General features: G+C 37.6%; 4 protein-coding genes, 1 long non-coding RNA gene and 1 pseudogene across 6 annotated transcripts; 2 read left to right on the top strand and 4 right to left on the bottom strand.

Moving 5' to 3' along the window:
• The first annotated feature begins 2,967 nt into the window (after positions 1-2,967).
• Positions 2,968-4,243, top strand: LOC148294577 (protein FAR1-RELATED SEQUENCE 5-like). The gene is made up of 2 exons (XM_088253807.1): positions 2,968-4,177; positions 4,230-4,243. Exons 1-2 carry the CDS (start codon positions 2,968-2,970, stop codon positions 4,241-4,243), a joined length of 1,224 nt encoding a protein of 407 aa, XP_088109933.1.
• LOC148294576 (protein FAR1-RELATED SEQUENCE 5-like) lies at positions 4,183-5,417 on the top strand. The gene is made up of 2 exons (XM_088253905.1): positions 4,183-5,081; positions 5,172-5,417. The coding sequence occupies exons 1-2, from the start codon at positions 4,243-4,245 to the stop codon at positions 5,317-5,319; spliced, it is 987 nt and encodes a 328-aa protein (XP_088110031.1). The 5' UTR covers positions 4,183-4,242; the 3' UTR covers positions 5,320-5,417.
• Positions 5,418-9,799: 4,382 nt separating this feature from the next.
• LOC110759355 (uncharacterized) lies at positions 9,800-12,466 on the bottom strand. 2 transcript variants are annotated; one of them, XR_002527089.2, is made up of 4 exons: positions 11,850-12,466; positions 11,450-11,508; positions 10,267-10,397; positions 9,800-10,136 (listed from the first exon to the last, which is right to left on the bottom strand). It is a non-coding gene; the product is annotated as an uncharacterized LOC110759355 (long non-coding RNA). The 2 variants fall into 2 exon arrangements; XR_002527090.2 differs by lacking the exon at positions 11,450-11,508 and having other exon boundaries at positions 9,803-10,136; positions 11,850-12,453.
• A 155-nt stretch (positions 12,467-12,621) lies between these two features.
• LOC148294575 (phenylacetaldehyde oxime monooxygenase CYP71AN24 pseudogene) lies at positions 12,622-14,171 on the bottom strand (annotated as a pseudogene).
• A 1,593-nt stretch (positions 14,172-15,764) lies between these two features.
• LOC110745870 (phenylacetaldehyde oxime monooxygenase CYP71AN24) lies at positions 15,765-17,885 on the bottom strand. The gene is made up of 2 exons (XM_021946018.2): positions 16,869-17,885; positions 15,765-16,548 (listed from the first exon to the last, which is right to left on the bottom strand). Exons 1-2 carry the CDS (start codon positions 17,829-17,831, stop codon positions 15,931-15,933), a joined length of 1,581 nt encoding a protein of 526 aa, XP_021801710.2. The 5' UTR covers positions 17,832-17,885; the 3' UTR covers positions 15,765-15,930.
• Positions 17,886-19,156: 1,271 nt separating this feature from the next.
• LOC110745863 (phenylacetaldehyde oxime monooxygenase CYP71AN24-like) lies at positions 19,157-21,243 on the bottom strand. Its single transcript, XM_021946011.2, has 2 exons — positions 20,113-21,243; positions 19,157-19,978 (listed from the first exon to the last, which is right to left on the bottom strand). The coding sequence occupies exons 1-2, from the start codon at positions 21,031-21,033 to the stop codon at positions 19,358-19,360; spliced, it is 1,542 nt and encodes a 513-aa protein (XP_021801703.2). The 5' UTR covers positions 21,034-21,243; the 3' UTR covers positions 19,157-19,357.
• Between the last annotated feature and the right edge of the window lie 3,309 nt (positions 21,244-24,552).

Below are 24,552 nucleotides of genomic sequence, written 5' to 3'. Positions count from 1 at the left end.
GTTGATCATAGCGGAAATTTTATTTGGAAGCATAAGATTCCTCCCAAATTAAAAGTGTTTCTGGCTGTTAACCCAAAATAAATTTTTGACCAATGTGCAGAGAACAAGAAGGAAAATGACAAATAATTCAGCTTGTCCGACTTGTCACTGTCATCTGGAATCTCTTCAGCATGTGTTCATCCTTTGTCCTAGAGCTCAAGCAATATGGAACTCCTTCTCCTTATTTTGCTAAACAAGTGCAGACCCTAAACCCTAGACTACTTTGATTTTCAATTTTATTTATATATATATATATATTTTATTTCAGTCAGAATCTTCTTGATTTTTTTTTTTAAAGCAAATGTGTAACAATGGTCCCTAGACTAAGACCAAACTTTATTTTTCGTCCTTCATATTGCTAAATTATTATAATGGTACTTTAATTATGCATTTACTTTCAAAAATCGTCCTTTTCGTCATCTCGATCAACTTTTCCGTTAAAAATGATGATCTGGCATGAACAAGTCCTACTTGACATGGGCAAAAATATATTTTCACACAAAAAATTTAAAAAATAAATCTCCTCTCTCTCTCTCTCCAATTTCTTCTTTCCCCATTCTTCCCAGGGGAAATTTCTTCCCCCGACACCACCCCTCAACCCCCCAACACCCAATTTGTATATTATTTTTTAAGATTTGAGAAATCAAAGCGTCATTCCATTTGTTTAAAATTGGGCGTCGTTTTCATGCCTGGAATTGGAGGATTAATAGGACCCATTTTCCTCACAAGATTTAATTGACCCAACAAAATCAATGGGACTACGGACAATATTAATGTTCAAATATGGATATCCGATCTCTCCTCCCCCATACCCAGATTTGTTCTTCCCCCTCCCGCCCGATAACACACATTAGACCCGACCCGACACTCAGATTTGTTCCCCCCAACCGATTTCTCTCCCCCACACACACATCAGACCCCAAATCCTTCAACAAAATAAAAAAAAAAAAAAGCCTCAGAAAAAAAAAAAAAAAAAAAGCAAAAAAGGAAAGAGAAAAAAAAAAAATTGTCAATGGCGTCTCTGTTCAATCCAGCACATGAAAAGACAAATATGCCCTAATTTTTAACGGAAAAGTAGACTGAGATGACAGAAATGACGATTTCTGAAAGTGGAGGCATAATTAAAGTACCACCGTAACAATTTAGCAATATAAATGACGAAAAGTAAAGTTTGGTCTTAGTCCAGGGACCATTGCTACAATTTAACCTTTCTTTTAAATACAAGTGACAATGTAAATTGCGGAGGGGTTTCTTGATTAATCTGCGGCAATATCCTTGATCTGGTGGACTGGTGGATGCTGAATACAATCAGTTTCCTTCCCAATAAATCATAGAAAGTAGAAGTTCCTGGTGAGGCTTTTGCTTGGTTCAATATATTTGATATACCAAATCAGGATTAAAAACCTTACATGGTAATTTATATATGCATATATGCAGAACCTGCAACTCTCTTTAGTTTCTTTAACATTGCTTGCTCAATGCCTAACCAATAATCTGTTAAGAAAATTAGAGTACACAATTCTAATATAGAATTGGTACACAATTCTAATATAGAATTGTTTGAGACAAAATAAGTAAACAAATTACTTGTATTAAACTCACAAAATATTACAATAAGACAACTCTTAAAGGAAAGACCAACTCTTACAATGCCTCTTTCTCACTTCTAGAGATAAACTCTAGAAGACTCAATTACACAATGCATGGCTTCATGCCTATTTATAGAAATTCCTAGCCAACGTAGCTCTCCATCCCACCGCCTTAGCTATTATACAATAGCCACATATTTGTTTATCTTCCAGAAAATTCCCCAAGCTTCAATTTGCCGACTTGCTTAACCGACTTTGGCTTTTTTCTTCTATATATTTCTTACTACAATAATATAGGATATTTAACTTTTCTAGACTATACTAACCGACATGCAACTCTAAAATGGGTCGTTCTCTAGCAAGTATCTTTAAGTGAGGACCTAATATGAGAACACCGTTGGATATATCCAACGGCTTCCTGAAAAAGCAATTGTAATTGAAACAATTGCACTGGAACTTGCCCTCAACTTGCGCGTGTTCTCTCCTCCCTCCCTCCAAAACATCTGTCTCTTTCTTGAAGACCACAGTATATGTTTTTTTTTTCTTTCTGGATATTCTCTTTCAAGAAGACCACAATATCTCCTCTTCCTTGTCCTCCCTCCCTGTTATTCGTTTTTTTTGTCATTTCATTTTTCTGGTTTGGTTATTCAGACCATACAAAACAAGCTATTATCTTGAAGAGCACATTTAATCCTATAATTCGTTTTTCTCTTTTCTTATTTCTGGTTTGGTGATTATGGTGTGAGCATTCGTCAAGCCTTGAGGACCCATCTGGTGACCGCAAAACTGTTGAGCGCGACGCATCTTGTTCTATACTAGTGGTGTTGACATCCTTGAGCACGCTCGAAAGTGGCCTTGAGTTCGATTACTTGAGGATTTGAGACTACAAAGCGAGCACTCGCCTCTGGTTCTATACTCTTGGTTTTAAAATCTTTGATCAAATGTGAAACTGGCATTGAGTTCGAATCCTTGAGGAGAGGAAGGTCGAAAACTTTTGGCGTTGGCGTCGAGGTCTAAATCTGCGACATTCTCATATTTGTAAAAATTTGGAAGCTCGAAATTATGAGGTAAGTGATATTCTGTATTAGTGAATTTGAGTATTGGTGGAAAATGTTTGACCAAGTATATGGGCATGAGTTACGCTAGTTTGGATGTAGGTTTTGTAATGTTTCACTAGAGGCTGACAATGGCTTCCTATGTGGAGAATAATGTTTCAGAGTCTATTTCGTTTAAATATCTTGTTTCTTATATATATATATTTGAATGCTCATTAAAAGCATGTTCCAATATTATTATGATAGTGATGTGATATTCAGGGTTAAATTGCAAGAATTGTGAAATGGAGTCTGAAACCGAGGTGACACCGGAAGTAAGTGCGAAGTTCAAACCACAAGTGGGACTTGAATTTGATTCTCTTGAGGATGTGTTCAAAATGTATAATTTATATGCACAAAAAGCAGGATTTGGAGTTCGGTGTTATACAACCAAAACTTCCAGAGTGACAGGGGAGGTAGTAAGGAAAGAATTTGTCTGTTGCAAACAAGGGCATATGGAGATCAAGGTTAGTTGTAAGAAAAGAAGGCGAGGATGTGCTCGAACTGGTTGCATGGCTAAACTTGTGGTTTTGAAGCCATATGAAAAGAATAAATACATTGTTCAAACCTTCAGGGAGGAACACAACCATGAAATGACAACACAAGATAAAGTCCATTTGTTGAGATCTCATCGTAAAGTTACAGAGTCTACAAAGGTGTATAATGCACATCTTTCCAAAGTTAATATCCCTGTACATCAACAAGTAAGCCTTCTTGAGGTGCTAGCAGGGGGATTGGAAAATATTGGGTTTTTAAGGAAAGATATGTATAATTACCAAAGGGACATGCGAGAGGAGGTGACTGGCCATGATGCAGAGCTGCTTAAGGAGCTTTTTTTGCTTGAGCAAGAAAAAAATGAATCATTTTATTTCAAGATGGAGGTAGATTCGGAAGGAAGGATGGGTAATGTTTTCTGGGCAGATGGAAGGTCAAGACGTGCTTATGGGTTTTTTGGAGACGTGGTGGTATTTGATACGATATTCAACACCAACCGCTATGGCATGGTCTTTGCCCCTTTGTTAGGTGTTAATAACCATCGACAGACAATATTGTTTGCTTGTGCATTCCTAACCAGTGAAACCACAGAATCATTTGTTTGGTTGTTTGAGCAATTTAAGAAAGCCATGTCATGTGGTGCACCGAAAATAATCATTACTGATCAAGATGCAGCCATGGCAAAGGCGATTGCGGCAAGTCTCCCGACAACGTTCCATAGATATTGCATATGGCATATAATGAATAAGTTCACCGAGAAACCCGGCATTAGAAAAAGCTTTTCGGAACTGTGCAATTGCATATGGGATATGGACAGCAAAGAAGAATTTGATGCGAAATGGGAAGAAGTTATCACAAAGAATAGTCTGAAAGACCATCTATGGCTTAGCTCAATTCATGCCTTGCGGGAGAATTGGGTTCCATCATATGTAAAACATGTGTTTTCAGCTGGGATGTCAAGTAGTCAACGAGCTGAAAGCTGTCATTCATTTTTCAAAAAATATATTAACAGGAAAAACACATTGATGGAATTTATAGTACGTTTTGAAAGAGCTCTTGCATCACAGAGGCACAAGGAGTTATTGGCTGATCATGTTGATCAACATGAAAAACCTCCAACTCCATTTCTCACACCAATGCAACATCAAATGGCAGACATTTACACAAAGGGAATTTTTGAAATGTTTGAGCGCGAGGATTTCCAAAGCCTTTTATGCTTCTTAGAACTTGTAAAGGAAGATGATACTCACTGCAGGTACAAAGTAAATGAGAGGGTAGAGCCGGGAGTTACACGTATAAAGGAGCTTGTGCATGATAAAGATGCTGATCAAGCTTACTGCAGTTGCCAAGGATTCGAATTTCGTGGTATTCCATGCCGACACATCATATCATTTTTAAGAATGAAGCAGGTTCAATATTTGCCAGAGAAGTACATATTGAAAAGATGGATGAAAAGTGCGAAGTCCGGTGTAGTTTTTGAGAATGATGGCAAAGAAGTTAAAGATTGCGTTGATGGTTGTATTTTGGTTAAGAGATCGACCATGTGCAAAGTTGCAGCCAATTTGATTGATTCTGCGTTGTTGTCCGCTGAAGGTTCTGAGCTGCTCCAAAAAACATTTGATGGAATTCGTGGTAAGCTGATTAGGTTGGCATCTTCAGGAGCTCATGTTGAAGAATCCAATGAAGAAGGGGGAACTAGTTCACCCCAAGTAAGAATCAAAGATCCACACCAAGTAAAATCAAAAGGTTGTTCAAAAAGAGTTAAAGGACGGCATGAGAAGGAAGCAGAACGACGTAAACGTCGGTGCACTGTGTTTATGAAGATTGATCATAATAGATGGAGATGTCCAAGACTTGCAAGCCCGTAAGCAAATATATCGTATATTATAGTTGAAGATGTACGCCTTTAACAAGTTTTCGATATTGTTTTATGGATTTTTTGGCTTTCTTGCAGCTCTTCATCTTCTGATGTAGACGTTTCTGCTCCAGTTCCTGAGAATATGCAGCATACTCAGAGCACACAGAATGATGAAGGTGCTCAACCAAGTATGATAGAGTCATTTATGAAAGAGTTTGATTTAATGCACCGACCAAGCCTTTGAGTAGTTGTTGTTACCTATTTGCGCCATTTCGGAATGTTTTGGGAATCATTTGTGACACCTAAGCAATTGGTTCATGTATGATATTTGTTGAAAGTTAAACCAAGCCAAAGGAATCCAAAGCTACTTTATCCATTTTTGTAAAAGCATGAGAGCATGCTATTGGGTGGTATACTTTGTTCATTGGCTCAAGGAGATACTTTTGTATTACTATAGGAGACATGCTTTCCGTAGAGTGCTCTCTTGTCTATAGGATGTTTTATTGTTTCTGCTGAAATGTCTCTCTCTAAAAGAGGCGTGGCCTCTACTTGTATTTTGGGGCTGTTGCTGTTTTAACTATTGAACGAAGCTTTTAGCTTCAGTCTTCTTCCTTCTATTTTTCCTCTGTGTCTGTGTAAGAATATTTTGCTGCTTGAGCATTGAGAATCTGCATGCTTGCTGTGTTGTTTGGCTTGTTTGTCTATGAATTTGCTGGTGTTGGTTTCTAGTTCTCTACAATATTGAAGGGTTCCTTACTCTAAAATCGACATAAACATAAGTTGATGCCATAGTGAATCAATGTGAAAACAAAAACCAGTCTTTGTGAAATAATAATAATATTTATGAAGCTTTAATGAACAGTAAATGATGCGACGTTGAAGCTCTAGTGAATGCTTTTGAAACATTTACGAAACATATTTTGGCAACACACAAATGATGTTGTAGCATTGGGATTCCGACTTGAGTCATTTCTCTAATATACAAAAAAATTACAAGTTCCTTGCAACGACTTGAGGTGTCAACCAGTGCTTGTAAATGCAAGCCATAAAAAAAAAGGGCTTGGATACCTTTTAGGATGCTTATCAATGCTATCAATAATATATCAAGAACCTGTCAATAATTTGTCAATAACCGGTGCATAAATTGTCAATAATCTCTCAATTCTTTTTTCAATTGAGTAAATGTTCACTAGGATGTTGCGGCTCTTGAATATAAAAACAAGAATTAACCACCCAAGCTAAGAATTTGAAATGAAACCCAATTATTGGACAACAAACTTCAACAATATGAACATGAGAGTTCAATCAAAGACCCAAAACAAGAATATCAAAATGAACCCATAGCAAATCCAAGCAGCACTAAACCTTTCCTCTTCCTGAAAAAAAAACTTCAAGTGATCATTCAACATAGAATTGTTGTTAGTATAGAAACAAACTTGACTTTGAGAAAAAGAGCAGAAAATACATACAAAAGTTTCTACAGACTTCTTGTAACACTTTCTACATCTAAGACTTCTTAGTCAACAAATATTATAATATTTATGAAGCTTTAGTGAAAAGTAAATCATGCAATGTTGAAGCTCTAGTGAATCCTTTTGAAGCATTTACGAAACATATTTTGGTGATAGTTACAATAAATTTCAACTTTGAATGGAATATCCTGATAGAAGACATAATGATTCCCAGACATAATGATTCTCTAGATGCCACTAGTTAACATATAATAGTCAACTAAAGTTGCTAACATTCTTTCCTCCAAATCAGGCTTGAAAACATCTGCCCACAATTTGAATATTCTATTACTAGCTAGAGCATCCAATGTAACTTTCTATATTTGCTGTGTCTACATATCCCATGCGGATGCATCATTGTAAATCAACAAGTTCCATAACAACTATTCATTATAATATCAAGTTCTGTCATATCCTCCAGGCCAACTTCGAATGGAATTTCCAACCTTTACTACCATGTCGTATACTTATTTACAAGCAAAAAGAATTAGTTACAAAGCAAGCTTTCTGATTCTACCAAAGAGAAGGAAATTGCATTGAAAAGGAAAAACTTCAAACTTTTAAGGCAAGGAAATATGCTGAAAGAGTTGTGAGCATTGAAACAGATGATGTAACATAAACATTGGTCATCTCTGCCAAACCAAAAGGCAAGCTAAAAACCTATGTACCTGACCATCATACCATCCAGCATCTTCATCTGCAAACAGAAAGAAGAGCAGAAAATTAATGACATGTATATGATAACCATTACTTTGTTCTAACAAATTAACAATTACCCTTTGTCCTATATGACATGTATCTTAGAAAATTAGTCTAGGATTGGGAAACAAGATGAGAGGCAGTACCTTTACTTCAGTGTATCCAAGAAAGCAAATATGATGAGAGTTAAACAACAGAAATATGAAAAAACAAAGCCAAATTTTAGCTAGCAACATATCACAAGCAAATGAAACAATGAGTTGGAATAAAATTGAACAATTAAATTATATTAATTTCTGAAAGTGGTTACTAAGCTCAGATGTCCCAACATCAACAAAAAACACCCAATAATTGGTGAGAACTCCTTACCATCAGTGTGAACCCGGAAAGGCCAAAATAAAGTTTGGGAATTTACAGAACTTACAAAATAGAAACACCCATAAACTACTTAAAATTGAATAATTAATAAAGAGCAAGTACTCATTCTATTCTCTGCCATTATCACCATCACTTGAGTAAAAATCTAATAAGCCAGAAAAAATCACAAATTCAGAACCAAAACACACCAAGATCCAAACTTTTGAACCCAAAACTCGAAACCCAAATACGAAATAAGAGATTGAGTTCTTAAAATGGATACTTACAAAGCAATAATACTTCTTCTTGGAGACCATGTAGCCATATATATATATATATAGAGAGAGAGAGAGAGAGAGAGAGAGAGAGAGAGATAGATGAGGAAATGGAGAGGTAGATCAGAGAGAGAGACAGACAGACAAAGCTGATGAGATTGTTGGCTAATCTTCTAGTGAAGGATGAAGAGAGGCCGAAAGAGATAGAACAAGAGAGAGCTAAAGTGAGAGAGAGGCAGATGGAGAGTGGGTGTGGGAGTTTTAGGGTTTGGTTCTGAAGGAGGAAAAGGGAGTGTTGTTTCGATTTGGGGCTGAGAAAGAAGCGCGAAACTTTTGTTAAGACGAGAGCGGGAGATGGTTCTACTAGAGGGAATAAAGCACGAAATTAGAATTTCCGTGAAAAAGAAGCGCGGGGAAAACATTGGGAGAAATCACTATCTATGATATCTTTTTTTAATTTCTCAAAATCAATATCTATGATGCACATTTATGACGTGTATTTTTATAAAATTACATTTTAATTTTTAATAATTAAACAAATTTTAGAGGTTATTATATTTTCTTGAATGGTAAGGGATTATGTTAAGCTCATAATTTCATACATATACATGCCCAAATTTACTTACTTCTTTTGCTTAGTTTCCTAGATTTCTATGTTATTTGCCTCTCTTTGTGTGTTTTGTAGGCAAAAAGAGCAAGAGAGCATAATTGAACTTGGGAACTTATCTGCTTGAGTTAGTTATTTTCTTTCTTCCTTGTTTTATTTATTTCCCTTCTTTTTCATTTCTGTTTTGTGTAGGGAAAATGAATTGAATCATTCAATCACCAATCCTCGTGGGATCGACCTCGCACTTACATACGCTATACTACCGAACGGCTCGTGCACTTGCGAGTATCACAAGTTGAGGATGCAGCTGAATCCATTTTGGTGCAGCTGTATCTACACAACAGATTACTACATAATTAAATTGTGTAATTTGATTGTCAGTTTGATATTCCAAACAAAACTATACTATACTATACTATGTAAAACTTATATATATATATATATATATAAAAATCTTTATACAAAAACAAACTATACTATGTGAAATTGATATCTATATATAAAGTAATGTTATATTTTCATGTTGTGACATATTATATGACCTTATATAACACAAACTAACTCTTTGTTGTTGAATCTCCACTGTTAAAACAGAGCCAAACTTTGAAACCCTTTGTTAATAAAAAGACATATAACACTTTTAATGACTTTTAATGTGTTTAAAAGTCTGAAGGTATTCAATTGTGACTTTTAAATAGTCTTTAAAAGTTTAGTTATATTCAATTGGGAGTTTTAAAGAGTATTTAAAAGTTTTGAGGTATCCAAAATGTTAATGACTTTTAAAACTATAATTGTACTTTGTGTTGTAAAACTAGGAAATTTGTAGGGAGAAATAAGAGGATGGGTATGTTTTTATGCTATCAACAAATAATAACTTGGGATGGGTACTAAATAATATTATGCATGTGCCGTCTTCAAAAACCAAGTTAATGCTAATACTATATGTGGTTAAACCAAAGCAACAAGAGGACAAAACTAGTCAAACAGCAAGGACAAGAAAATAAACCAAAGCAACAAGAAGATATGTTGAAATCAACCATGTCGTCTTGAGTCTCACGATTAAAGGATAAAGAAACCGAAACCAAGGACAAAGAAACCGAAACCAACCCCAAACCCACCACTGGGATACATGGGGAATCACTTTCAATATTCTATTTGTAAACTGATCAAGAAACCGAAACCAAGGACAAAGAAACCGAAACCAACCCCAAACCCACCACTGGGATACATGGGGAATCACTTTCAATATTCTGTTTGTAAACTGATCAACTGAATTGCTAATATATTCACATCACCGTAATCAAAACAAAACAGTGTTGCATGTGTGTTCACACGATTGGTAATACCTCTCAAGTTCAAAACTGAGGCAGTTAAACATTCAGCCATAATCATACATCTATATATTGTAGCATTGATGTAAACACATTATGATACAAAACCACATTACAATAAACAGATTATGATACTCATATAGATATGTGTTTATTGTATCATAATGTGATGTAACTCTCGACAAATAGCCACAAGACACCAATTAAAGCACTCAAGCACTCATTCCATCTTTGGCTCTGATTTGACCAGAAAATTCCTAGCTTCATCATCCCTAACTTCACTGCATTGGGAACATATAGGAACAAAAATTCAAATAAATGACTGCTGAAAGAAATGAGAAAGATACAAAAACTGTAATTGACTTGAAAACAAGCACTTGAATAACCGGAAAGAGCATAAGAGCACGAAACCTGTCTATAGCTTCTGTCTTTGAATTCAAGGTGAGCTCTTTGGATGCAAGAAATTCACAGAAACTGCTGAGGGCTTTCTCCTGGCAGAATATACATAGAGTGCGCAGAAAATCATTGAACTTTTTCGATTCCTGCAGAGGACAAATTTTCTGAGGTTAATATGCAATTGTCAGGTAAGCCACAGCTGTCAAAGCACACCAGTACAACTAAACTAAAATGACACTAAGTACGATATCCACCTCATTATGAAGCTTTAGTGAATAGTAAATCAAGCGATGTTGAAGCTCTATTGAATCGTTTAGGAAACATACTTTGAGTTTATCTAAAAAAATTCATAAAAATACTAATGAAGACTTCTCAGTCAAAAAATAAAAATAATATTTGCGAAGCTTTAGTGAATAGCAAATCAAGTGATGTTGAAGCCCTAGTGAATCATTTTGATGCGTTTATGAGAAACACATTTAAGCAAGACAAAAAAAAAAGGGTGAAGTTTATGAACTCAAAACACATAATCAACTGTTAAATCTTTGTGAGCACATGCATCAAAGGCAGCTGAACTAAATGGAATGTTTGAAATTGGATAACTTGCCTGCATAAAAAAGATAAAGCAAAGAAAAGTACAACATATTAATCAAACTTCCAAATAAGTATAACAACATGAAAGACAAGAGTAACAATAAAGACATACAAATTTAGCAATGCAGAATATGCAGAACAAAGCTACGATCCATGGTCTTATTTAGGCACTATTTAAAACTAAAGTATGAACTCCTGATATCCATCAGATGCTTGGAGAAAGACTTGCAAGAGAAACGTCCTGAAGGTTCCAATCTCCAACTCCTGATATCCCTTCTATTTGGACTCAAAACAATAGCTTCCAACCTTGAAGATCATCTATTTAACTTTTCAATTAACAACAAAGTGGTAACCATTTAGGTTGTAACATGAATTATTTCTGTTTTTCCTTTTCAATTTTAGGAATTCTGTATCCGCTTAACAAAGAACCTAATCTGGAGAATACAATTCCTTCACATCTCTGCTTGAAACAAAAGGGAAAAACATATGCCCACAGAGTCGACACAAAATATTCCCAAAGTCGAAATCATGAAATCTTAACAGCAAATAAAAAGGAAACTGGACATTTAATGAAAACAACGGGGAAATAGAAATTTTCTTCACTCACTTCATCGGCTCGAAGACCAAACAACAGGCAATACTGTCACTCTTCAATGATTCCACAAACTATAACATTAAAGGAAATAAATCAAATAATAATCACAAGTTTCCTCAGTTCATACTAGAAATCATTTCTCTAGGAAACCCAATATAATTTTTTTATTTTCTTTACAAATAAACCAAATATGACGTTGCCTTGCCTTTGGAGCTAGTAACCAAGAGAGGTAAGACCCAGAAAGAGCAGTTTCTTGAACTTTTGGGTTTCAGAGAAACATCAATTTTAAAAAATTCAACCCCAAGCAGAATCATAATGCCTACCCACCAACAAATTAAACCAGAAAATTAAGCAATTGAAGCCAATTTATATTTTTGCAAACACAACTAGTACGGAGAAAGAGTAATCTTACCTACACAGAGAGGGAGGAGGAGCCCATATGTGTAAACCCAGAAAATCAAAGCCCTAAAATCCTAAACAGAAATTAAACATTAAGGAATGCAATAGAAAATGCAAAACATAATATCAAAGTTTGAAAATATAGACTCTCAAATAGATCTCGATTTTTGAATTGTGATATGGAGAGAGAGAGAGAGAGAGAGAGAGAGAGAGAGAGAGAGAGAGAGAGAGAGAGAGAGAGAGAGAGAGAGAGAGGACGACGGTGAGGGAGATTGAGGCAGAGAAACTGAGAGAGCAAGACAGAGATGGAGAGAGAGAGAGAGAGAGGAGGAGGGAAACAGAGGGGGCAGGGAAAGAGAGAGGGAGTTCCAGAGAAAGGTATCGATTCTGACCAAAGAAACTAGGAGATGGTACTAAGAGGAGAATATGTTTGAGATGAACAAGAGGGAGTCTGAAAAAAATGAAATCAATAAAAAAACAAAAGGCGCGACTGGAAGGAAGAAAGGCGGGACTGGAAAAGGCGCGCCAGGGCATGTGGGGCTAAGGGGAACTGCAGCGTACCCAATTCTATTGTAAGCTTGTTTCTTTCTCTCTAGCCGTTCAGATCAGATCGGTGGCTGAGATTAATTCCTCACATAAAGTTCTCACTTAGTGGTATCAATAGAGCCCAGCGCACTCTAAAATTGTGTAGATATTTTTTCTTCAACATTGGGCTAAGGCATGGGTTGTTTATCTTCCTTGGGCTGTTCAATTATTGGGCTGGTGTTGATACTTTAACATAATCATCAACAATCTCTCAAGTGATGAATCGAGGAGTATGGTACCGGAACAAGATGAAGAGGGATTTTCTTATGAACAGTTAGGCCATTGACTTCACTCATATCCAAGTCTCTCCCCATGGCATCCTCACCAGGGAGCTTCCAATCAAACCAGTACAATAGGTTAGCAATCACAAACTCCACAGTCACAATCCCAAATGTCAATCCAGGACAAGCCCTTCTTCCCCCACCAAATGGAACATATTGAAAGTGTTGGCCTCTGAAATCAATCAGGCTGTCCACAAACCTCTCTGGTAAAAACTCTTCTGGTCTCTCCCAGAACTTGGGGTCCCTGTGGATTGCCCAGGCATTCACATGCACTCTTGTTTTCGGAAGAATGTCGTAGCCTCGCAGTTTTACTGAGGTAGATGATTGTCTAGGAAGAGGAGCTGGTGGATGTAGTCTTAGAGTTTCTTTAATGACACATTTCAAGTACTCCATTTGATTCATGTCATTCATATTTATCTTTAACTTCTTTCCAGCCACTCTTCTTACCTCTTCTCTGGCTTTCTTCATCACACTAGGATTTCTCACTAGCTCTGCCATTAACCATTCTGATAATGTTGAAGTTGTATCAGTTCCACCCACCACCAAGTCCTGCATGCATGCAAAAAAGAAAAGCTTAGAGATAGAAAAATAGATAGAAATGTTTTTTTTTGGTCAATGTATTATTGTGTTGTTAGACTGTAAATGTGGATTATTGATTGTGGAGAACATTGTCTAATAAATGTATACAGAGAGAGAGGGAGAGAAAGAGAGAGACCATTAGAATTGCTTTGAGGTTTTCTTGAGTGAGTTCAAGACCATCCATGCCATATTTTTGGAATTGGAGGAGAATATCCACAAAGTCTTTCTTGAAAGACTGGTGCTGATGACTTTCTATTTCGACTGCCTTATGTTCTTCAACCACCTGATCCAACAAAGTATCTAATGCTCTGAAGGTTGCTTTAAGGAGCAAAATCAATACGGTAAAGAGGTCAATCCATCCCAGATAAGTTGCTTTGCGAATCTTACTGACCAAAATTGCAACTTCTTCTTCCCTCACAAACTGAAATGTTTGTACTCTCTTATGGCTCAAAAGTTCAAGAACACATAGTTTCCTAACTTGTCTCCAGTAGTCACCACAGGGAGCAAAACCTATGTCTTTGCATCCAAAGTACAAAATATCTTCAGCTATATGGTTTGATCCGGTTGGAGAAAACAATGTCATGAGTCCTCATAATTTCTTTGGCAAATTCTGCAGATGAAACCACAGGAGTTGGAGCATGGCCTAAGTGCATGAGCAGCAGAGGACCATATTTTTCGGAGACAGCTCGAAGAGAGCGGTGTGGTAGTGTGCCTACCTGGTGAAGATTCCCAATTATCGGAAGCCTTGGTGGGGATGGTGGTAAGTTAAGTTTGCCCCTTGATTTAGTGAATGTGAGCAAAACCAAAAATGAAAAGAGAAGAGCAAGGAAGAGGAAGGTGTTGATGGTTAAGTTTCTGTGTAGCTCTAGCCAGACTTGGTGCAAATGTGGTACTAATACACCCATTTCCTCTACTTGTGATTAAGAACATGAAATTAACCACACAGCTCTGCTCCTCAGTCATTTATAGCAGCAGCCTTTGATGTATAAAGTAAATAATTTTAACGTTTAAACAGCTATTAGAGGTACTTGTACTGTTTATATTGAATATAAAAATGCTTAAAACGCCTGCATAGAATTAATTAAACTCATGGGACCAATGGATCACTGTCAATCACAAAACTGACATCATGTCCAAGTTAAAATGTCCAGAAAGAACAATTCAGTCCAAGAATAATAACCATTGGCAGTGAATTCCATTTTGACTGTCTGATATTATGTAAAAACTATGCCTCCGGTAATCGGTGTATAGAAGCAAGAATGATGTAGAATTAAGGAACATAAAAGCCTATAATATTCTCTTGAATGGGTCATTCAACTGAAGTTTATTTTGATCCTTAATGATTTTTGTGGGAGCAAATTTCCTTCCACGAGAATATTCGCCTAAAGATTCCTTCGTCTTCTTCGCACCTCTCTCTTCCTGCAAAACAGATCGGAGTAAAAGGACTACACCCGGGGGGTGTTGGCCAAAGGCCCTCCGATGCCTAAGTTAGGATGGGTATTTCAAGGAAAACCGGGTGGCCGGAGCCGTGTGTGGAGGCCGGAGCCTTGTGTGAGGAAGAGAAAGAATATGGTGGCTAGGGTTTGTGAAAGATAATTTCTACAGAGTTTCAGTAGGAATTTAGACGTACCTGAACCCTTGTGTGTAGCTAGGTATTTATAGGAGCCTCGGAGGCTAGGGTTTCAGAGGAATAATTCCATAGATGGAAAGGAATTATTCCTCCCGTATTAGGCGAGATTTGATTAATTAGGGATTTGATTTATCTGATTTAAATCAAATCCCTAATTAGGGTAGGAATCAAATCAATCCCCATTTTAATTAGGTAATTGACAATTTAATTGGGTAACTCCCAATTAGGTCAAATAATCCCCAAATGGAAGGAATTATTTGACCTAGGGTGATTTAATTCGGTTCCCACAATTTTGACTTGGGCTAACAAAGGTTCAAGGAAAGTTAATAAGCAGCTCCTTTGCTGATGGCCATAAGACAAAGAATTGACATCAGACAATACTAAATTACTATAGAAGTATCGGCCAAGAAAATTAATTATCTTATTAGGAGAGTCTCAAGAGCTACTACTTTGGACCCGAAAAAGAAAAGAAAAGAAAAGAAAAGAAATGAAATGAAATTAAAGGTTTTTAATTAAAGATTACCAGAAGATATGACCATTGTTCTCTAAAACTCCCAACAAAACTACTAGCAATTAAATATCAAAATAAACTTTTGGAACAGCTTATGGATCATTCATAACCTGCTGAAGCATGTACTAATTGCTATGCTTATTCTGCTAATTGAAACTTACCTTAGCTTAGCCATATCTGCTACCAGTTAATTGGGTTTTTAGTTAGGTGTGGTGGGTTGGTACTTTTCTTGAACTACTTTTGGTACTGCTTCATCTCTCCTTCCAATTCACCATATCCATTTTATCTTGAGATGTTCAAGAGATACTATAATTAAATGCATTTCATAATTGCCAAAGAAGATTAAAACATCTCAGAGAGGCATTACATATACCACTCTGTATCTGTTATTATAAAAATTTACGTTGCTGCAGGTATTGCAGATACAACCTTGATCATCAAAAATATAAATAAAAACCAGATTTAAGAGCTTAAGTAAAAGCCATGAAAACTCTGGATGATAGAGGGATCAAGGGGAGTATGGTGTTGGAACAAGATAAAGAGGACTTTTCTTATGGACTGTGAGACCGTAAACTTCTGACATGTCCAAGGTCTCAGCCAATTTACTGCCACCACTAGGCAACTTCCAGTCGAACCAATATAGCATATTGGCAAGCACATATTGCGCTGAAGCAACCCCAAAGGCAAGTCCAGGGCACACCCTTCTCCCAGCACCAAATGGGATGAGTTCAAAGTCCTGACCCACGAAACCAACGTTGTTCTCCTCAAACCTCTCTGGCATAAACTCATCTGGCTTGTCCCAGACTTTGGGGTCTCTTTGTACTGCGTATGCATTCACAAACACTTGTGTCTTCGCAGGGATGTCGAAACCTCCCAATTTTACATCAGACATTGTTTCACGAGGAAGTAAAAGAGGAGCTGGAGGGTGAAGTCTCAAATTTTCTTTGATCACACATGTCAGGTATTTCATTTCGTTGATGTCACTCTCCTCTACGTATCCCCTTTTGCCCGCCACTCTTCTTACCTCTTCTTGGACTTTCTTCATCACCCGTGGATTTTGCAAAAGCTCAGACATTAACCAGATCGCTGCTGTCCAACTAGTATCACTTCCACCCACAAACATGTCCTAAAATCATAAAAGTAACAAGCCAAATCAATCTCGAGCTATATATATATTTATTTATTTATTTATCAAGAGTATTGTTATTAGGACCACATTTACTAATCACAGTGCTGACCACCTCTCTAATACAAGTGGATCTCATATGCATTCGTGGGGCTCACCTCTATTAGAAAGGTTGTCGGTAACGTAGTCAATAAATGTGCTACAAATCACATTATTGATTTATTGATGTGCACGTGTGTGTGCACGTGCTTGTTTGAAAGAAAGTGAGTGAGTGAGTGAGTATGTGAATAGAGTAAGCTAGGGAGGGGGGATATGCAGACCTGCAGAATTGCTTTGACATTGGAGGTAGTGAGCTCAAAGTCGAGTGAGCCGTCCTTTTGAACGTCGAGGAGAATATCCACAATATCCTTCTTACGAGGCTTACCTTCTTTTTGTGCTGCCTTATGTTCGTCAATCAACTTATCGAAAAATTTATCAAATTCTAACCAAATTGATTTCAAATATCCAAGGTAGCCTCTGGCACGGTCAATCCATTTCAAAGAAGGGAAGAAATCTCCAAAGCTGAAACTCATCACCTGAGTCATCAACTCCTTTGTGGTCTCTCCAAACCAATTGTCTTCTTTGTCCTCAAACTTCTGTCCAAGAATGCACCTGCAGATAATGTTGTTGGAGGTTGACACCAGCAGCTCCCCAAGATTAATGGGAGCACCGTTCGCGCTGGCGGAGGCTTTGCGAATCTTGCTGACCAACTCTGCAACTTCCTCCACCCTTGCGTACTGAAACTGGTGCACTCTTTTGAGGCTCAGAAGCTCAAGAACACAAATTCTTCGAACTTGTCTCCAGTACTCCCCGTAAGGAGCAAACGCAATGTCATGGCCGTCGTAAAACAATATGCTTGGAGCAGTAGTTTGAGGCCTGCTGCAGAACACAATGTCTTGGGTCTTCATCACGTCCTTGGCCATCTCTGCAGATGAAACTATCAGAGTTGGAACTTTGCCAAAGTGCATGAACATTACATCGCCATACTTCTTCGACAGAGCTCGAAGAGAGCGGTGTGGGAATGAGCCTAGCTGGTGAAGGTTTCCAATCCAAGGAAGCCTTGGCGGGGAAGGTGGCAATTTGAGTTTCCGGTTTTTCTCACTTGGTGAGGATGATCTAGTAAGTGAAAACAAGATGAATATTGAAAGGAAGAGAATAGGAACCAGGAAAATGTTGAAGGAACTGGTGCTGCTCTGCAGCTGCCCTTCTTGCCAAATTTGATTGAGAAGTGTTAGAAGAGCCATTGCTGCTGCTGCTGCAATGTTGTGTTGTTTGTTGGGTTTGGCTGGACACTTGGAAATCTCACTTCTTTTTATAGAACAGTTCCCCAGATTCTGCCAGCCGAAAAAATTAATAAGTCATGCATGTAGCAGTTGGCTCTGATTTGGACCACAATTTTAGTCTTTTTCATGAATCATATGATTAAAAAATCCATTAAATTACGGCCACATATGATTCACACCTAAGCCCCCTACAAAACATGCTGCACTTAGAGCAATCTCATGTGCACAACTTGCCTGCTTTGCCTGCAACAGAAGCAAAAAGGCAAGGGAGGCTAAAACTTCTGAGAAAAGTTCTCAATCTCCATATCTAAAGCATGCAAGAAGCAGATCAAAAGCACCTCCTGCACATGTTTTTCATGTTTTAGGCATGCTTTTATGATGTTTTCCTGCATGATTGCACGTGGGTTCGTCCGTGCTTCCTAGTATATTATAATATATCTTTTAATATTTGAATTGTTGTAGTAGGTGGGAAAGCACGATCAGATGCTCCTCTCCCTCCCCTAAACTTTTTCTATAAAAAAGAAAAAAAGAAAAAAAGAAAAGCATGATCAGAAGCTCAACGAACGTTCCACGCTTTGACTTCGTAAATATGGAGTTGTCCGTTTGCATAGATTGGCTTGTAGGTTAGAACAAAAAGAAAATACATTCTTCTGAAAAGAGCAAAAATCCAAAAACAAAAGCGACCGCACGTAATTCTAAAACAAAGTAGAAGAGAAGAAGGAACATAGGAAAACGAAAAGAATAAAAAACCCTTCATATAATCAGGGGCTTTAATGTAATTCTGGGAAACAAGGAGTAGATTGTCTGGCTTCAAATATGAATAGGTTTGTCCTAATGGGGCATGCGCATGACAAAGAAGGTCCCACAGTGAAAACCTCTGTGAGGCATTTCATCAAACTTGGTTGGTATAGATTATTTACAAGGGAAAAATTACAGAGCATATCAATAGGTACATATGCTACACATTCCCCATAGGTACGTATCAATAGCCTCTCTCTCACAATGGGTGGTGAACTCCATGTAGGCTGCCGCAACCGCAGTCTTTGCCGGTCATTTTTTCGTTAGAGAATCATACAAGTGATTTTGGCACCATGCAAATTCTCATTTAATGGGAACACATTTGTAGGGGTTAGATAGACGGGTTCACCCTTTTTCTATTTGGCTATTTGCATATAAATCATTCGCAATAAGTTCACATTAACTGGGAATTTGAAGCTATACAATGCAATGGAGAATGGGAGTAGTCTTTGTTAAAATGCCTCAAAAAGTCTAGGAGAGAAAGCAGCTGGTATAATTTCTAGAGTTTATTCCCTCTATCATTATCAATCAAAATGTTACAGATACAATTGATACTTGACCATATTATTAATCCAGTACAACTTCTTCTACAACAAAAACAAAGAACTGTTTGACCAACAAAAAAAACCCAACAAAACGAAGAAGAACTAGGATTAAGAGCAAAGCATGAAAGCTCCTAGATGGAGGGATCAGGGGAAGTAGGGCACTGGCACAAGATTAAGAGGAGCTTTCTTTCGGACTGTGAGCCTGTAAACTTCACTCATGTCCAAGGCCTCAGGCAATGCATTGCCACTAGTTTCAGGCACTTTCCAATCAAACCAGTAGAGAATGTTGGCAAGCACTTGCTCAGCTGAAACAATCCCAAAGGCAATTCCAGGGCACCCCCTTCTCCCAGCACCAAATGGGAGGAGCTCAAAGTCCTGGCCTTTGAAATCAATGGAGCTGTCCTCGAACCTCTCCGGGATAAACTCCTCTGGCTTGTCCCAGATTTTGGGGTCCCTTTGTATGGCAAATGCACTGACGAACACTCTTGTTTTCGCAGGGATGTCGTAGCCTCCCAATTTCACATCTGCAGTTGCTTCACGAGGAATTAAAAGAGGAGCTGGAGGATGCAGTCTGAAACTTTCTTTGATGACACATTTCATGTACTTCATTTGGTTGAGGTCGCTCTCTTCTACCTTTCCCTTTTCCCCCACAACTCTTCTTACTTCTTCTTGGACTTTCTTCATCACTCTTGGGTTTCTCACAAGCTCTGCCACTAGCCATACCATCGACGTCGAACTAGTATCGCTTCCACCCACAAACATGTCCTGAATCATAAAAACCAAAAAACCAAATTGATTGTCAGCCATATACATTTACATATATATATGTATATGTATATACACACACACACACACACACACACATATATATATATATATATATATAGATTTATACAGACCTGCAGAAGTGCTTTGAGGTCCTCTTTTGTGAAATCAAAGTCAAGCGAGCCATCATTTTGAACTTGTAGGAGAATATCCACAAAATCCTTCTTATTAGCCTTCCCTTCCCCATTTGCTGTCTTGTGTTCATCAATCAACTGATCATAGAACCTATCGAATCGAGAAAAAATCGCTTTCAAACCTGCAATGTAGCCTCTAACATGGTCAAGCCATCTCAAAGCAGGGAAGAAATCTCCAAAGCTGAAGCTCATTACTTTCACCATCAAATCTTTCGCCGTGTCCCCAAACCAACTATCATCTGCATCATCAAACTTCCGTCCGAGAATAGACCTACAAACAATGTTGTTGGAGGTGGAGATCAGCGTGTCACTGAGATTAATGGGAGACTCCGCGCCGCACGCTTTTCGAATCTTGGCAACCATCTCTGCAACTTCTTCCACCCTAGCATACTGAAACTGCTGCACTCTTTTAAGACTCAGCAGCTCAAGAACACAAATCTTCCTAACTTTCCTCCAGTAATCTCCATAAGGTGCAAAGGCCACGTCATGGCCTTCATAGAACAAGATACCAGGAGCAGTGGTTTGTGGTCGGCTAGAAAAGACAGTGTCATGAGTCTTCATGACCTCCCTGGCCATGTCTGCAGATGAAACAACCAGAGCAGGGACATTGCCTAAGTTCAGAAACATCAGTGGGCCATACTTCTTCGACAGAGCACGAAGGGAGCGGTGAGGGAAGGCGCCTAGCTGGTGGAGGTTTCCGATTATAGGCAGCTTTGGCGGGGAAGGTGGTAGGTTGAGTGGTTTCCCACTTGATCTAGCAAGTGAAAGCAAAATGTAGAGAGAAAGGAAGAGAATGGGAACCAGGAAAAGATTGCTCTGGAGCTGTTGCCATGTTTGATTCAAAAGTGATAACAGAGCCATTGCTCTGCTTTTTGGCTTCTGGTTTTGGTTGCCCACTTGAAATCCGAGTCCTTGTTTAATCTTATAGAGAAATTGTCTATGTTGTGAGGCCACAATTATTGAAGCTTCCGATATAAAAATTGTGGCGGAGGTACAAAATATTCAAGTTTTGGATGCACAAGCGATTTCCTCTTGTAACCGACTTAATTAAATAATACACAACTATACGACATGAAAAAGATTTGATTTGATTTGAGTATGCGAAGCAATGACAATAATTTATGCGTCTGCCATGCTTTTGGACCACCAAATATTGTGGGAGAGGCTACCCCATCCTCCATATCGCTGTTAAGGCCCTTGATCCCCGGGAGCTCAGCCTTGTCCTGTCACATCCAATACATTTTTTTATAGGTAAATAATGCATAGTGTCGATGGGACTTAGCTTAGTGAAAATGATCTTGACTTGCATATTAGGGATTTTATGTTTAATAATCAAAGCATTTTGGTAGTGTGTGTGAAACCATCGCTTATTAATATATAAAAAATAAATGCATAGAATTGTGTGAAGTTAGATTACCTTCAATATTTTACTAAATGGGAAATTGGAGTTTTTTTAAAAAATCTTATTTTTTAATGGTTAAACAAATTTATTATTATTCTTGCACACATGGCACTTACGTGAAATGTATTTTAGCAAAAAAATGGGTCCTTCTCATATTATGTCAACATTTTTAACGTATGTTTTGATAAACTTGATGGTGAGGAGTAAAGTGTGATGCAAAATATTGGTTAAAGGGGCGAAGTGAGTCATTTTAACTTCCCGGAGATAATATAAATTTGACCATACTTTAAGGGGCACTTGTCTATTTAAGCCAAAAAAAAACTTGCAACACGGGGCAATAGAAAATGAGCTTAATTGTTTTTGTTCAAAATCGTGTAAGCTTGTTTTTGTGGTCCAAGATTCTCAAACAACCCATTTAAGTTGAGCTACTAGTTTTAAGTTTTGACCCCTCAAATTATTTGTGAATGGGTTGAAATGAAATCTACCCCGCCCGTTGTTGCAGCACTTAATTTATGTCATTGCTGCTTCACAAGTATATGCTTAATTGCATGCACACAACACAACTTCAAGGGCTGACTTGCACTTTATTTTCAATTGTTGCTGCTTCGCGATATTCCTTTATCCCACAAACAATTTTTCATGGCCACCATTTTATTGTTCTTTTTTTTTTCTCTGTCTCACCATTCCGAAAGCTGACCACAAATACATCACAATATAATGACACATTATTTCATCGTTATGACGGGTTCAGTTATGGTACATTATTCACATGAAAATATCACACTTGTTGGGTCATCATGATTCATTGATCGGTACATTTAAATGGATCATGATGACTCAACAAGTATTGTATTTCTATTTTCTATGTATTTGTATTGCATACGTGAATGAATGGTAGAAAATTTGCATCATGACGGTTGAGGCCTTAGATCGTGTTTGTTTTAAATCAACTGTGGGTGACGATAATCCTTTACACATGCTTCCATTGATTTCATTTTTCACATTGGCAGTCAATGTGATTAGGCCTGGACCAAAATACAAGGAATTGTCTTCATGCATGGAAAAATCAGATTTTTGTTTATCTTATTTTGGTAAGAAGCATGAAAAAGTTAGATTTTGTCTTCACGTGACAACCGTCGTCGGCCATTTCAAAGCCGGACGACATCAGAATTTGGTCCACAACCTCATGGCAGGCAAAAAACATGTTTATTTGAGTTTAAAAGCATGGCATGGCATGGCATGCATGGCTCAGACTCTGAGCTCACTCAAGACAACCTGGAAAGCGATCCTACACCTCTCTCTCTTGATACCACGGCAACATATTCCCTTGTCTCGAATTTAAATTCTATGTTTATTTTCCAGAAATCTGTAAATATACGAATTATCATTACTTTTATCGACATTACCTATAAGTTCAAAATCTAAGATCAATGGCAAATTATAGATTTGCAGCAGATTTTGATCAAAGAAGAGTAGGCTTGGTTCTTAATGAGGTGGTGGATATTACGGCTACATATACATCGGCCCGAAGACTATTTGTCACTAGTAAATACGTGAAGACAAATCTAAAATTTGTCATGCATACCAAAATAATTGAAATTAAATTACAAGTCCTTGAAATGATCATACTATCATAATATTCTGTAGTTTCTCAATACGCGCAACAGTTTGGTGAAGGTGAAGAAGATAAAAGCGGCAACTGGGGCGAGTAGTTGCGTGCATGCAATGCAATTACGACCAAACTGGATTGATAGCTGAAAACCAGCATGTCATTGTTATCTAAAATGGGTTGAAAATCCTGGACCTCCAAAATTGCAATGTCAAAATCTCTCCCAAAACATCGACTGGACCAAAAAGTTTTGCCATGTCGTATGGTTGTGTATTATTAATTAGGTCGGTGGAAGAAGACATCCTGGTGGATCCGACTTATTGTCAGTAAGCTTGGCTGAAAACTTATAACAGTTTCACTATTACAACCAAAACCTCTGGCGCAGGCTTAATTGCAAGCTTCAATAATTGTGGAAGACGACATCTGGGTAAAAATAATTCTTCTGCAACTTCAAAAGAATGCACGGCATGCATGGCTCTAGTGAATACGTGAATGCAAGGATAGGGCCGAGGACGGTTGTCACTAGTGAATACGTGAAGACGAATCTAACCTTTCATGCTTACCAAAATAAGAGAAACAAAAATCTGATTTAATTCCATGCAGGAAAGGAAGACAAGCTGAGAAAAGACTAATCTGATTTAATTCCTATGAAAATTGAATTCCAGTATTATAATACCAAGACTTATATATAGACTATTGACCTTAAAGATATATATATGTACTAGCTAGAAACCATGAATAACAACAACCCACCATTCAAAATAAAACAAAAAAGAAAAAGAAAAAAGAAACCACAAATAACTTATCCGCTCGCAAATAGATGCTATGGAGACCCTCAAAGTCTCCGCTGCATATGTATTAATTCTCAAAGCTACCCGTCACCAAAGACTTATATTTGGATATCCAAGATTTCCACATCTAAAAGAGTAGCGCGGTGAATGTAAGTCGTTGTCTAGAGAAGGAGCCACTGGATGAGAGCAGGCTTTGGCCACAACGGTCGTAATTGATGCAAGAAAAAAACCAAAAATTGTGAGACTCTTGATTGATATATAGGCCAAGGTCTTGCCAAATATAGTGTAATTGAGAGAGTTGAGAATGTATAACAAGAAGAACAAGATAGGTTTTGCAGAAAATTCAAATCTGCCAATTGAATTTCTTACTAGGTGAAGTGTGTTAGATATACAAGTATACAAGGTGATTATTAGTTACAAACAATGCACAAGACATGGAGGGAAACATGGAGAGTTTCCATCCCTAAAACAAGGAATATGAAAACAAGGAAAAGTAACAAGGTGGTAGACAAGCCATTTAGGGATGTCTATGTTTTGTCTTTGTCTTTACTAACACTCCCCCTCAAGTTGGTGCAAAG

This window comes from Prunus avium, chromosome 5 (assembly GCF_965620075.1).
Source record: "Prunus avium chromosome 5, drPruAviu1.hap1.1, whole genome shotgun sequence".
NCBI lineage: Eukaryota > Viridiplantae > Streptophyta > Magnoliopsida > Rosales > Rosaceae > Prunus > Prunus avium.
This window is presented reverse-complemented; position numbering and strand designations above follow the sequence as displayed.

What these genes read in the sequence shown, in the direction of transcription:
- LOC148294577 (XM_088253807.1), top strand. Translation starts at nt 2,968, where the DNA reads ATGGAGTCTGAAACCGAGGTGACACCGGAAGTAAGTGCGAAGTTCAAA.
- LOC148294576 (XM_088253905.1), top strand. Translation starts at nt 4,243, where the DNA reads ATGGAATTTATAGTACGTTTTGAAAGAGCTCTTGCATCACAGAGGCAC. An exon ending in TGTCCAAGACTTGCAAGCCC is followed by an intron (nt 5,082 to 5,171) that starts GTAAGCAAATAT and finishes GCTTTCTTGCAG; the next exon opens with CTCTTCATCTTCTGATGTAG.
- LOC110745870 (XM_021946018.2), bottom strand. Translation starts at nt 17,831, where the DNA reads ATGGCTCTTCTAACACTTCTCAATCAAATTTGGCAAGAAGGGCAGCTG. An exon ending in ATGTCAAAGCAATTCTGCAG is followed by an intron (nt 16,549 to 16,868) that starts GTCTGCATATCC and finishes TTATGATTTTAG; the next exon opens with GACATGTTTGTGGGTGGAAG.
- LOC110745863 (XM_021946011.2), bottom strand. Translation starts at nt 21,033, where the DNA reads ATGGCTCTGTTATCACTTTTGAATCAAACATGGCAACAGCTCCAGAGC. An exon ending in ACCTCAAAGCACTTCTGCAG is followed by an intron (nt 19,979 to 20,112) that starts GTCTGTATAAAT and finishes TTTATGATTCAG; the next exon opens with GACATGTTTGTGGGTGGAAG.